General features: G+C 36.1%; 1 protein-coding gene across 1 annotated transcript in view; it reads left to right on the forward strand.

Moving 5' to 3' along the window:
- The first annotated feature begins 275 nt into the window (after positions 1 to 275).
- The window catches only part of ubtd2 (ubiquitin domain containing 2), a 61,908-nt gene continuing 46,381 nt past the window's right edge, over positions 276 to 15,802 (forward strand). Inside the window, exon 1 of the mRNA XM_056446537.1 lies at positions 276 to 475. Coding sequence (XP_056302512.1) covers positions 394 to 475 — 82 coding nt within the window. The 5' untranslated portion in view covers positions 276 to 393. The remainder of the gene's footprint in view (positions 476 to 15,802) is intronic.

The following is a 15,802-nucleotide window of genomic DNA, read 5'->3' on the forward strand; positions in this document are numbered from 1 at the left end:
CAAGACCAACAGTTTGTTTAACGTGTCCTACAGCTAAGACTTACAGTTTGACTCCACTATTTTTTAGCATATAATCAATATACTCTCAAAGCCGCGTTGTCTGTCCATCACCCTCAGCTCTTTTTTACCGTGAGCGGACTAGAGACGAACACCTTGGCTGCGTCTCGAAACCTACCGAGCAGCCTACCTAGACAGCATGTCAGCGCCTCGAGTGTGAACGCTCCGAACGCTCGGCGAACAGGCAATTGCTTAGGCTTTGAGTCACAGCCGCGTGTGCATAAACCCACCCCGCCTCTCCACAGCTGATGCCCGCGCCCTGTCAATCTCTATCCCAGCAGAGAGAGAGGACGGGGGGAAACCGAACCAGAGCGGGTCCGCGGGGGGAAGAGGCGCATGAAAACATCCATGGGTGGCTGTGTGGGCAGTCATCATGATTCTTCAGGCAGTTTAAACGAAAACTCGGACGGAACCGGAGGTAGGAAGCGAAGCGTTTCCAGGAAATGCGAGTCAATTTGTGCTGTTGTTTTTTTGGGGGGTCTGCGCTGCTTCCCTTGTCTCCTTCTCGGCTTGTTGGGGCTCTGAAACATCGTGGTGGGTTTGTGAAGCTCAACCGCTCCTCTCGGACACGAGGAACAATTAAGACTGTGATTTTTGTCATTATGCAAATGTTTTCATAATTCTCCCTCCGCCGCCCTTTGTCTTTGGGCAGTGAGTCGTTTTGCATATAACACCTTCCTACTAGCTGGTTAGCTTTAGCGGTGTGTGTTATATATAAATATACAGTATAGAGAGATGTGTGTGTTAGCTGCATGGCTTGTGTGGGTCTATTTCTGCTCCTTTTAAGAAAATGTGGGTCATGGTTTTGCCCTGGAATGCAGAAACACGCCAGGTTACTCCTCGCCATTATGTTTGTTTTGTTTATTTGACGTTGTTTTGGTTTAAACGTCACTTCATCCTGTTGGGTTGTTTATCAGATTATTCTCATACTCAAGAGTGCTGTTGTACTGAATAACAGCATGGCAAAGATTGGGATGATAAGCACAGCCTGTGCTGAATATTCACACCAGCAGCATGAATGCAAGCATGTGATGTTGAATGTACACATCCTGCACCCCCCCCCCCCCCCCCCCCATAACTTTTTTTTTTACCCCAAAACATTTATAAGAAACCACAGAATTGAGCTGTATTGCCAAGTTAAGCAATTTGGTTTTATATATTCACACATGTATGTATATATATATATATATATATATATATATATATAGAGAGAGAGAGAGAGAGAGAGAGAGAGAGAGAGAGAGAGAGAGAGAGAGAGAGAGAGATAAGTATTCTATGCAAACAGGGAAATCATATAGCAGCCAATGACTATCAAAGAACCGCATTGTTCACAGTCAGTCAAATAGTGCTAATGTTGTTTCGAAGTCATACTTGCATGCGATTTCAGACCGATTATTCAAAATGGCATGGGATAATATATAGGGAGGGTGTCACTAGTTTTCAATGAACAAACTGCGACTATGAATAAAACTGCCTCAACGCAAAGTAAAGGTACACAGCTACTAATAATTTTTCTGATTCTGTGAGTTAAGGGCAGTCCACTATGTTGTGATAACACAGGAACAATATCTTTGGAGTCAGTTTCAGATTTTTTTTTATTTATTAGAGGGTGAACACAATTGAGCATTTAAATGGGAAGAAGAAAAAAAGTGTGGTGTATATAGTCAAAATCTAGTAGTGCATGTTCTCATCCATTGGTTTGGATTAGGGCTCCACAATTTTGGAAACATTTAGCATTGCGATATTTTGTTTTGCTGTGATTTATATATTACGATATCCAGATAATTTATAGCTCTTTTTAGAAAGATTTCAATAATTTCGATTGACTGGGGATGATCAAGTCTTTGTCTATGCAGTACATCTGCATAAAATATAATATATAACAATCATATAAAAATAGGGATGGGCCAGTATAAGATTTTGGCGTTATGATAACCTTGGATAAAATATCACGGTTTATGGTAATACGGTATTGTGATTCCTACTCTAAAATAAAATTTACTTTAAAAATTCTTTTAAAATGTCTGGGTAAAAAGCTAACACATTTTTCCTCTTTAAACACAATATATTTTCATTTGAGAAACATTTGTAATATTTTTGAGCAGTAAACATGTCAAGCTAAATAATTAAAATGAATCATTGACATTTGCTTTTTTCATTTGTTTCAAAAACACAGATTTCTTTACAATTTAAAACAGCATCTTTAAATCCCTTTTCTGCTGGAGATACTGTTGTCCTAAAAACATAAAAAAAAAAATCATTAAAAAAAAAAAAAATCTTACACACACCGGTATTACAGAACATTTTGGCGGTTGACTTTTCCAAACCTCGGTATACCCTGAAAACAGTTATCTTCCCATATATTATCATAATGATATAATGTGGCAATAAGATGGTAATTGTACTGTGAATTTACACCCTGGCCATATTTATCTAACACACAAAAAAAACATTAACATTATAGCAGACACTGTAAAAAGCTAATTTTCAGACACTAGACATTACTGACCGGGTATTCGAGTGTCATCGAGTGTCAGAATGTTGGGGGACTGCTATTGACCTTATTCTTCTGCAGAAGTGCAAGCGTTTTAGCGATTGTTTTAGAACTTCCGATTCAGCTGCCTATGGGAGAAATGACTAGGAATAATAAAGAGCAGAAAATGGTCAAACTACTTACTATACAAACAAGTGTTTGGATGACAATACAGACAAAGTAAAATAATATAATAAAAAATATCAGTTTGCAACACCAAGCAGCAAAACGAGCTGTTTTTATCGTTTAAAAATGAATAGAAGTGAATGAGACCGGAAGTCTCAAGCCAAAATGTTTCAAATGGCTGCGCCCGCTCATACGCTGAGAATGTCTGGTATAATGTTAGTGTTGTGTGGTGTAAATGCACAGTACAGTTAAGATCTTGTTGCCACATTAGATCGTTATAATAACATAATAAATGCCATCAATGATTTCCTGAAGATAAATACCAAAAAATAAAGCAGCTGGAATAACTACAGCAGTCGTGAACGTTGATCTTCTATCACGCAAGAGTTTAAGATGACAAGAGTTTAATATTTATTTTACGTAAAATTTAGAAATGGGGCGACTCGGTGGCTTGGTGGTTAGCACTGTCACCTCACAGCAAGAAGGTTGCTGGCTCGAGTCCCCGCTGGGTCAGTTGGCATTTCTGTGTGGAGTTTGCATGTTCTCCCCGTTGTTGGCGTGGGTTTTTTCCGGGTGCTTCGGTTTCCCCCACAAGTCCAAAGACATATAGTATAGGTGAATTGAATAAACTACATTTGCTGTAGTATATGTGTGTGAATGAGTGTGTATGGATGTTTCCCAGCACTGGGTTGCAGCTGGAAGGGCATCTGCTGTGTAAAACATATGCTGGATAAGTTGGGGGTTCATTCTGCTGTGGCGAACCCTGATGAATAAAGGGACTAAACCGAAGAAAAATGAATGAATGAATGAAAATTTAGGAATAGTGGATGCTTGTATTATCTTAAATTGTTATAGCCATTCTTTCTGGCACAAAGCAACAGAATGTGAAGGCAAAACTTGGTAAGGTACCCTATATAAAGATATTTTATAAAGACATATTTGTTTATTACACACAATTGATACAGTGCTTTGTAGGGATGGACAGATACCATTTTTTTGGAACTGATCCAATCCTGATACCAAAACTCTGAGTATCGACCGATACAGATCCAGTTCCGATACTGTGCCGTTTTTTTAAATAATTTTTTTTGGACACAGTTTCTATAGTTCTGGTGATAAACTCAAATAATATATGAAAGACACGCAGTTTGAATTGTGAATGAATGGAGAATAATTGACAGGTGCAGCGGCGAGAAGTGCTGAAGTGAACATTAATTTCAGCACTTGAATATTCATCTGTGCTTCACATTGGACTATAGGATGGCTTCAGAACAGGATATAGTAGGCCTACATGACAACTTTCTAAGCCCTTGGCTTATAAGTGACAGAATAAAGCGCACGTTCAAGATCGGATTTGCATCAGTACCAGCTGTCCGATACCCGATCCAGCAAAAAAAGCGATATTGAACCGATATCCGATACAAGTATCGAGATCCGTGCATTCCAAGTGCTTTGTGTTGTAAGCACTTACACCACAAATAAGTTAGTCAACATGACATTAACATTGTTTATTTTGCTAGCGCACAATGTCAGTGCTAAGGTGAATTATTAATGCAAGTTAATCCACTGGAAAAAAATGGTTTAATAATCTTTAATTAAAATCTGGTTTTAATCAAAATTTGCTTATTCTCTGGAATGACAGAAAATACTATAGAATACACGAAGCATGTCACTTGTATAGTTTTGAATAGGGAAAAGTGTAAAGGTCAATATGGCAAATAAAGCCCCGCCTTCTAGTACTGGACCCAATGATTGATCGCTAGACTAGACCAGACGAGAGTTTCTGTAGATTTTGCGTGATTCAAATGTTTAGAAATGAAACTAAAGAGACAGTTGTTGTTTAATCTTATTGGGCATTCCTAAAATTAAATTTAATCGTAAGCTTGGCAAGCAGTTTGTAACTTCCTGAGAGGCGTTTCAGTGATGGCTGCCGAGTGAAATCACTTGCTTTAAAGGAGCTCTGATGACAGTCCTCTGATGATGTCAGTCTGACATCTTGGGAAAAATATACTTAGCCACGCCCCTCATCCAACCGTTAGTTTGCTGTGAGTGAAAGATGAGTGGAGGTGCACAACAGTAAAACCCCGACCCCTACTAAATATTTAGTTTCAGTTGAAAAAACGCCAACATCACACTGAAAAGAAAAGTCTGCATCAACTTCCTGTTCACACAGACGTCAAGTTTTAAACCATAGTTAGACTATTCTACAGTAAATAGACATTACTTTCGGCAACTGTCACTGCATTTGTGGTGAAACTGCTATTAGAGCTGAATCTACTCATTCTGGATCTACTTACGAGCCATGTATTATCTTGATTTAATCAGAGGCATTAGCTGTTCCCGATATCTCAGACTATTGTCGATGCACTACATCACTGTATCATTATCTGTCAGCACAACTCTAGGTTTATCAGCTGAAAAAAATCGTTTTCTTACAATAGTATCCCCTGTTATCATTATAGCTGACTTTTTATACCCTATAATTAAAGGAAAATTCTAAGCATATATAGCTATCATTAAATGGTTATCGTCCTCAGTTGGCCCTTAACCCAACTTTGCTTTTTTGCTCATAATATTGAGAGAAACCTGCATTCTTAGAGAAAGCAAAAACATGTATAGTTTGTTTTTGCACCCAGCTCCCACTTTTCTCTCTGACAAAACTACTAGGCTATAATTTAATGAAAAATATTAGTGATTCATTTACTGCAGAAGTCTAAAGAATTCCTTTTAAATGGCTGTGAGTGGAGAATTTTTTTTTTTTTTGCTGAATTATGGCTGGCAAAGGTTAATTAGACCACGCTAACTAGTCAAAGCTTGACCACAGAGGTTGGTGTGAATATTTCTGGACATCTTAATCACCCAGTGCCAAATTAGTAATAGATATTAATGATCTGTTTTGCTGGAATGGAAATGTGGACATTTTCTAATACTCTTGTACAGCAGCAGCATCTGTGGTAAATGTTTTCAGAGGCTACATATATGGATTAAAAGCCACAATTCTGTTATATTTGTTAATAATTGCAACATTTCTGGCTTCCGCATGCGTTAGAGCTTATGTCACAATCAGTTTTTTTGGGGAAGTGCTGATGTGCACAAAGCTTCACTAATCCTTGTGCAGAAACCACAATTTGGATCACATAAAGCGTATATAACATGACGGCAGCAATTACTGTCCCTCTCTCTCAGGCTCTCACATAACAAAAATAGCTTCTAGACAAAGCCTATGGGACTAAATTACACATCATGTGTCATTATTGTAATAAGAGAGGCACCCTTAGATGAAACCCTGAACAGTTCCTGCAATTGACAGTTACCTGCAGACTTAATGGCTGCTAATTTTTCACAGCACACGGTGCTTGATTTGGATGTCAACAATTTAATAGCTCTTTGGGGGATGGTGGTAGTTGTGCCACAAAGGATTGCAAATGTTTTTAAGGAGTTATAGTAAAGCAGATCTGAAAATATTGAATTCAATATGAAGTTTCCTTTATGTTTGGTACTACATAACTGGTTTGAAGAAATATTTAGTAATATTTCTCCTAGGGCTGGGTGATTTGGCCTGAAATCAAAATTAATTTAACATTTTAACTATTGCGATAAATGAATGATTATTTTATTCATTTATTTATTTATTTTTTACGTCATAGTTCACTGACAAGTTTTGTACAGTAAATATGCTCACATATTACCAATGAGAGATTCTTGAATGTAGGGTGCATTAATTAATTTTTAAATTGAAGGAAACACACACCATCTACTATCTATGATTATTTATTGAGCATCAACATTGAACAACTGAAATGAATCCACACCCATGCTAGTTACTGCTATCAAACCAAACAATCACAAAACCTGAGCTACAGGTCGTCGCGACGTGTAGTTACATTTTTTTGCGACTGCGCAAAGGCTGAAGTGTAAATCAGTCTTAACACATTGGGGTCATGCGCGGTACGCAAATGAATTGAAAATAAATCGACCTGGAAAAATTTGATTGATTATTGGTTATGAATGACGATTTCGATTTCTTTTCGATCATTATAATTTCACCTAAAAATGTTTTTGTTCATGCAATAAAAGTTGAAGGGGTCAATTAAGGTTTGATGATTAGTCGAAATAAAACATACCTGTCAACATTGGGATGTTAAAATAAGGGATTGCTTTCCTATGCTCATTTAAAACAAAATTTGTTGTGTTTAAAAAAAAGATCGACATGTTAAGATATTATTATTATTATTATTATTATTATTATTATTATTGTTATGTGTATATGTCAGTTCAAACACGCACACAAAACCTAGAGTGTCAACTTTTGCTCCACTTCAAACATTACAGAATTTATTTGGGAAGCAGCGTCTATTTATTTTTATGGAGCGTGTCTGACAGTCACGCACCTCTACATGAACTGATTGATTTGAGGATTGCAGAGAAGGTGCGACGGCGCCTGTAATGGAAAGGAAGAGAATTCTGCCATTTTTATATTTATTTCAAAGTGTTTTCATGCCTAAAAAAATGAAAACACAGAACAGATTCACATTTAAGAGCAAGGAGCATCCCCTGGTGGTTCGGCGGTATGGGTTGCGTATAGGGAGGATCGGCTCTTTAATGTTTATTACCACCCTTCGTAGAAAGATTAAAAATATGGGAGAAATACGGGAAAATACTTAAATGGGATGATAGCAGGATAGAATTGTAAAATACGGGAGAATCCCGGAAAAAATGCCGGGAGGGTTGACGGGTATGAATAAAATCGCAAATGTGATTGAAAAAAGCCAGAATTGTCATTCACATCGTGTCAAGGTAGCACAGTGTGAAATGCAATAAATGTCCTCCGAATACCAGAGAGCGCTGTCACCGAAACACCCACAAAGAAGAAAACCAAAACCCCCATAGGGATTTTAGACATTGGCATTTTACACATTTGCTTATGGATTGTGAGTTAACATGAACTAACAATAAACAACTGTATTTTTTATGAACTAACGAATAATACATGGGTTAGTGTATACTCCACCAGCTGTTTTTGTCAGCTTTGCGTTTAATTGAAGAATTAATAAACTATTACAGATCAGAACAATGTTTTGTGCCTAATTTGTGGCAAGTAGCAAAGAAAAAAGTGGGTCAGTGTACAGCCAGGATGGTTGTTTTCACAGAATAAAGCCCTTCATTCTTATACAAAAGCCCTCCGATTTGTGTCGGGTTGCCGTTAAACCTGTTGAGCTCTATACTATGATAACAACCTCCTTGATGCACTTTAGGCCAAATTTAACTGGTACAACCTTATTGTAAAGTGTTACCAATTAACATAAAGATGACTTAACTCAGTGTTTAATACTTAAGGATTTGTTCCAGAAAACAACTTTAAAACGACTACAAAAACACAATCCTGTTTCAATGTTCATGTATCTCCACTCAGATATTTGGGTCATCTCAACACTTGTGTGAAGTCTATTCATTCTCAGTGTTTTCTGCGCTGTTTGTGAGGTGAAACTTGAGTGGCTCGCCTGTCTTGCATTATGCAGTGTTTGAGTTCTACAAGCAGGCAGGCGCATCGGTCCTCATGCCAGGCCTCGCTTCACCTGGATCATTGGGTCGTCATGGTGATGAATGTGGAACGTGTAGTAGGCCTGACATCTTGGCTAGCTTGCTTTAACTCTAACATCTAGGCTTCTCTAATGGCATTAAAGGAATGTTTATTCACTTTATGAAATGTCTGTATGGAGGAAGTAAGAATGAAAAACTAGCCATCACAGACGTATAAAGTTAGTCTGGGGGCCTTTATGTTTTTAATTAAAGTGAAATATGATTTCGGTGACCGTAAGCTATTGGCTGACAGACGTTCTCCGTGAAGTGACCCATACCTGCCTATTTTAATAAACCAGACAGCTTGCCATTTGTTTCCACAAATTCCTTTGATCTTAGAGAATGTTTTATTGTTGGCCGACTAACAGAGAATTCAAGACAGCTGGAAGTTATTCAGAGGCATTTCCAAGGGCAAACCAGGCAACGCAGAAAATGTGAACTCCATGGCAAAACGTGTTGACATTTATGGTTTATGCGATATTTCTTATAAAACGTGTCATAATTTAGTCATCCTCAGGTTGTTCCTCTTTTTTTCTATGCTGTAATACAACACTTACATGCTTTTGTATTAAAAGGAAGTGTCCATTTTAATTTTGTGATTGGTTATGGTGTGATATGTGGTTGCAGCTTGTAGGCTCAAAAAATGAGTTTTGCTGCTTGTACTTATTTAAAATGAGATTTTAGGGACAACTTGTTATGTTCAACCCACTTAAATTTGTAAAAACAATTAAGTTAACTTAATTGATTTGTGTTGGGACTAGGGTTGCAACGATTATAGATTTTGGTTGTACGATTATAGTCTGAGGAATAATCATGGTTTCACGATTATTACGAACTCATTCATTTCAGAAGACTACAAGTTTAGAAAACAACATGAAAACTCATTATATTTTAAAGTGTTATTTATTACTCAGTAACCAATTAATTCTACACAAAATAATGATAAAAAACAAACAATAGTCCATTTCTCTTAAAAATAAATTATAAAAAATGTTTTTGGCTTTTAAACATTAAAATGACAGAACTATTAATAAATAATGCATGGAAAGTTTATTTATATGGCACAATTCACACATAATGGTAATTCAAAGTGCTTTACATAAACAGGAATAAAAGGAACAAGAAAATAAAAACAAAGAATAAAAATGATCAAAAACAGATAAAAATGTGTTAAAGCAGGTTTTAAAGGAATTAAAAATAAAAGAAAGACACAATAGTGCGATCTGTCAGACATAGCACAGTGCTCATTCAGTAATGACACAGTCAATGACAAGTCTTGATTTGAACGTGCCTAATGTTGGAGCAGATAGATTCTGGTCATTTCTGTAGACGAGGGGTATAGTAGCTGAAGGCGGATTCACCCTGCTTTAACTGAACTCTTGAAATTTCTAATTTACTTGATCCTAAAGATCTGAGGGATCTATTCGGTTTGTGTTTAATCAGCATATCTGTAATATATTGAGGCCCTAGGCCATTTAGTGACTTATAGACAAGTAGTAATACTTTAAAACTTCTGGTCAGAATCCTGGCAGCAGCGTTCTGGATGAGCTGCAACTGTCTGTCTTTTTGAATAGGCCAGTGAGAAGTCTGTTACAGTAATCCACCCTGCTGGTGATAAAAGCATGAACAAGTTTCTCTAAGTTTTCACTGGAAACAAAGCATCTAATTCTTGCAATGGTTTTGAGATGATAGTTTGCTGATTTACTAACTGCTTTGGCATGAATAAATAAATTGTATTTGTCTAATGTATATCTACAAGAGCTACACATTAGCTAAGTATTTCTCTTTTAAAGAGAACAAATGTAGTCAAAGGCTGCTGAACCTCTGTCTGAAAGGCACTTTTGAACTATATTACAAAATTGTTTGGTATTTTTTCAATAGTTTTTTTCCTCTTTGGAGTAGAAATGTGTATATTCTATACAAAGTATGAAGATGTTTGGTCAGTTCATGTCATGTGATTAGCAGTGCACTCGCGGCATTCTTTCAGCTAGGTGCAATTGGAAACTTGCTGAGATTTGAACTTGAACTTGAAAGATTCGATATGTTAATGGCTTTTATTTAATAGCCTCAGCCATAGTTAACCAAGTGTGCGTGCGTATTAGCTTTGGTGTACAAGCTCAGTTTAAACTAGCACACTTGTTGGCATAACTTTTAGTTGCAGCAGTTTTGTTCCATACAGTAACGCAGTGTTGAGAGGCCTTTACGATTAATTAATCGTGACGAATTAAAGCATGAAACTGGTTAATTGTTGCATCCCTAGTTGGGACTAGAGGCCTGCATGGACGCTAAATATTTTTCCAGATACATTTAGCTGCTAGATGTTAGTCAGATAACGTTTCAATGTTCTTTAATGCCAACTGTGTAAATAATTATCGATAAGATGCTTATGATAAGCCATTGTTTGCTTGCCTTCAAACTTTGCTTCTTTCAGTTGCGTGACGTGTCGTGCTTGCACGTGAAGCAGCCGGTGAGCGCCAGCACACACACACATATTATGTACATCTCGACATCGAAGTTGTCCACAATAGTTATCATTTTTGGTTAATGATGTCAGAATTTACCGGTATTTTGGAATGAATGTGTGAATCGCCTTTTCCGGAAAATACCGTAATGTCCTTGCCTGTGTGAACAGCGCTTTTTTTGAATATACCGGTAAAGTCGTTCCAGAAATTTTCTGGATATTTACTGGTATCACTGTGTGAAAGGGGCTATTGGCTTTTACAGAGTTAGCTTAGCAAAGCCTACAGCGAATGAAGTTTAGGGACTACAAAAAAATGCATCTAGGTTAGTGAGATCACAGTGGCCAGAGGCACTGTAATGTTATAGCAAGAAAAGCTAAAATGCCGTCCAAACGCTGCTATTTCCACAGAGCTTGTTCTGTTTCAGTATTTGGGCTTCCAAAGGACACGACACGAAGAGAGAAGTGCTTACAATCAAATTTTATTTATGTTCCAGAGAATTATAAAAAACATATTGCTAGCATTTGACAAAGGACAGCTTCCAGAATCTCTCCCAGTTCAGTGCTGGATTCGGCTAAAAACTCAAAGGAGGAGCAGCTCCAACCATAATAGAGGAGGCGGTGAATTGTGAGCCACAACCTGTTTTTAATTGTTAAAAATGATCTATTACATGCATCGTGTCTAGCATTAACAGTAAGTTGTGGCAAGGACGTAAACAACGGAAAATGCAGTTTGGCACTGCTACAAATTCATATTTATCTAACAAACCCCTATAAACACCCACAATCTTCAGCAGCGCGTGCAGTGTCTCTTTATGCGTCCGCTTTTCCCGCGTTCTACATCTGAAATAACCAACTAGCAAACGATATGTGAAAGTTTCATATTACTTGATTACTCATGCTTATTCCAAATACATGTGAAAGACATTTGTCAGATTTTATTTTAGAGAGCAGGCATGAGGTTTAGCGGTGTCCTCTGTGTCATTTTTTTTTTGTTTGATTCAGGCTCAAACTGATATGGCATAACAGCTACTCTGACTGACAGCAGAGGCACAGAGGTGCTAACAGAGGCGTGATGCTTTTCCTAGCATGAAGCCGATCCGCAAATCTCAGCACATTAAGTTCACTGACCAATCAGAGCCCCTTGAGGGCGGGCCTTTCAGAGGAACTAGGAAATATGACATTCATTTTCATGTTAGCTGAGTATCTGTACATAATCAATGTAATATTTATAAAAAAATAATAATGTGATTTTTTTTTTTTTTTTTTTTTTTTTTTTTTTTTTTTTTTTTTTTTAATTTATTTATTTTTTTTATTTATTTATTTTATTTATTTATTTTTTTAAACAAATGAAGCATGAGCACACTTTCCATCTTATAAACACATCCAAGCCTTAAAATACACTCTGGACCACCATTTTAATAGCATATTAGAGCTGTTTTATTGTAGTAATCGCATAACAAAACATAATGTAATTATATATGAAATTACCCAACAGCGAATTTTTTTAATAATAATCAAGCAAGCAGAACTTGCCCAATGTGGCACACATTCAAGTTTGCACAGAAATATTTATATGACAAATTTCACACATGCGACTAGTTTCACTTCTGTTCATTTATTTTTGATGTTGTTTTTGTTCATGATGAGTATTGATTGTTTTATTTGTATGAATTATTAATGATGTAGTAATCACGCATCTCTCTCTCTCTCCTTACTATCACATAGCACTGATTAATACTTTCTTTGCTGTTGACATTAAAGGAAATGACAGGAAAATACGAACTCTGTGGCATAACGTGTTTAGACATTGATACTTTACATAGTTAATGCAATATTTCACACAAAACGTGTCATAATTTAGTCACCCTTACACGCAATAAAGCAAACTACAAACTGCCCATTGATGTCTGTGAGAAAGTGATGTACACTTCATCAGTGAATGCTCTCTGTGCGCACTCAATCCTTTCAGCACGCTTCACTTATCAGCTCACTCACAGCAGCTATACAGGCATAAATATTGAATTTATGTCGAACGTTCTATTAATTATATACGTTTACAGACATTCTTCGTCTCTGGCAACTCCATTCAGTTCTGTCCATTTTGTTGTCTGATTCTTGCTGTGTGCATGTTTATTTTTTTATGGTATTGGAGAATTTGAATGAGCATGAGTTGGGGCTGGCCGATTAATCTAAGCCGATTTATATTTTTTAATGTACATTTTGCCAGTAAAAGCAATTCTAGTAAACCTCCAACATGTGGTTTTACAGGGTTCATAGAGTCATGTAAAACCTGGAAAAGTCATGGATTTTTGACATGGCATTTTCCAGACCTGAAAGTTTTAGAAAAACCCACAAAATTTTGGAAAAGTCATGGAAATTAGTTGAACGAATATCTGTATAATATAATTAGGGTTGTGCGATATTGATTGGGTGGATTTTGTAGAGGAGTAAATCTCTTATAATATAACAAATGAAAGGGAATGATAGTTTTCAGGCATTCACTATTCAAGTACAGAGATTGAATAATCAACACTGCATAGTCTTCATTGTATATTATTTCATCTTACAAAAAAGTTACAAAAAAAATTCTTGTGGCCGGATGTTTTAAAGGCCTTAAAGGAACAGTTCACTCAAAGATTAAAATGTACTCACTATTTACTCACACTACACTCGTTTCAATATTATAGGAATTATTAAATTATATTCTTTTTGTGTTTATTAAAAAAAAAAGAAAACTCATAAATGTTTGAAACAAGTAAAGGGTGTAATGAAAATGATAAGTGAACTATCTCTTTAAAAATGCATGCAGATGATAAACTTTTACTCTATTATGATTAAACTCTGTATTAAACTATAATCCCAACATTGCATATCCTGTGATGTGACTATTGCGGATGCACACATTGCGATATCGATGCTGAAATGATATATTGTGCAGCCCTAGCTTGAATAAAGGTTAGTTGTCTACTTCTTTTCTGTCCCTGGCCAAAAACTTGCTCTTACATTGTTAGTGGTGTGAAAGCATCATCAAAATAATTTTTACATAGATATAAAAACAAATTTAAACAAAATAGATTGTTGCATGTTCTATGATATTCTGTTCTAAATTTGAACGTCATTGTTTTTATTATTATTTATCATTTATATGTAGACATTCCATGAAACATTACATCATGAAAATGTACTTGAAAGTTCTAAAAAAGTCTTGGAAAGGTCATGGAATTTTAGTAGTAAAAATGTGTATGAACCCTGGCTTTAAGATGGTAGTTCACTAGCAAGCTCCGCAGAATTGCAATTAAAATCACAAAATTGGTTTAATCAGGCAATAATGACAATAGCAATGCTTCTATCCACATATTTTCATGCGCATTTTGGATATGGGCATAAAAAACAAATGTGCATAACTGAGTAGGATAAACTTTTTATTTGATAAGAAAAGATGTGCATAAACTACGATGGAAACACTTTTACGGAACAAATTACAGTATGTGTATTGAAAAAAGTCTTGATTTTGTTAAAACAATCATGGTATAATAAAAATGTGTGTGAATGGACAAACCAGCAGGCTGAGCGCATTGTAAAACAACTGAATTGTTGTTTTGGTCATTCTAAAATGCCTTAACCATTTCAGTATTAGTGTAATTATATTATTAATTGCCTCCAGAATCATGAGCGACGACTGTGCTCATATCTCATACACCATCATGCGTTTATTGTGCATCTGCATAATTTTTATAATTATTCTTTTTTATTTTAATTTATTAAAAAATAAAAAAGAGATTGCCTTGGTTTCTCCTATCGCAGCAAATTAAGTTTTTACATTTTACATTTACGTCAGTTAATCAGGAGGTGATGATTTTGTTTTCTTTAACTCATTGGATGGAAACAGTGTTTTATTTTTACGCCTTTCATGCGAGATTCCTGTTTTGCGCATAAATTTAATTTGCATCTGTGGATGGAAACATAGCTATTGATATAATTGTTCTTTGATTTATGAAAGTTGTTTGCATAGCTTCTTGGTCAACTACAGGTCTGTCTAATAAATTCTGCATATGAAATTATCACATAAATTAACATGATTTTACTCCAAACTAAGGCTGCGCCAATAAACAATATTATATTGAATCGCAATAAAAATTTATGTCAATAACAATGATAAGCTCTGGACTTTTATACTCTTTATTGATCTAAGACCCGATCACAAAGCAGAAATGTGCAAAAATAGGAATCTAAAAGTGTGTTAATATTAGAGATGTATCGAATTTTCAGTCAGCAAAAATTTATCGGACGAAAATACGTTATGCCATTTAATGGATCCTCTAATTTTTGTGGCTACAGTCACTGTTGGGGTACTCTTTTTAAATCTGGAAGCATTCAAAATATATATCGAAATCTATGTCATTATTGTTCAATATGGTATATAATGATCAAGATTGCAATTTTGTCATATTGCCCAGCCCTACTCCAAACTCACTTCGAAACTTCAATCAAATGTTTAAATTAAATTCTTGTATGAAATGATTCCGTAATCGTGCGTTTATTAGCCACATGTCATCAATGAAAGCAGTTGAATCTTTCATTTATAATGCAACACTATGGGGGTTTTCTTGTTTTTGGAGTTTCTGTGTGAGAGCGCCCTCTGGTATTTGGAGGAGATTTACTACAGATCACACTTCCATTCTTTCTTGATCCATTGTGCATGACAATCGCAGCTTTGCTCAACCACATTTGCAATTTTAGTTTCGGTTAGTTGTTCAGTCCCTACATATCAAGTACATATTGAGAGGGCTGCACAATACAGTGGTCCCTTGTTAATTGCGGGAGTTAAGTTCTAAAAACAGCCCACACTCTCAAAAATAAAGGTACAGGAGCGGTCACTGGGGCAGTATCTTTTCAAAAGGTACATATTTGTACCCAAATAGTCCACAGTGGTGCCTAAAAGGTACATAATAGTACCTTAGAAGTACCATTATGGACCCTCGAGGTACAAATATGTACCTTTTGAAAAGGTACTGCCCCAGTGACCGCTCTTGTGCCTTTGTTTC

The sequence above is a fragment of the Danio aesculapii genome, chromosome 21 (genome assembly GCF_903798145.1).
Source record: "Danio aesculapii chromosome 21, fDanAes4.1, whole genome shotgun sequence".
Classification (NCBI taxonomy): Eukaryota; Metazoa; Chordata; class Actinopteri; order Cypriniformes; family Danionidae; genus Danio; species Danio aesculapii.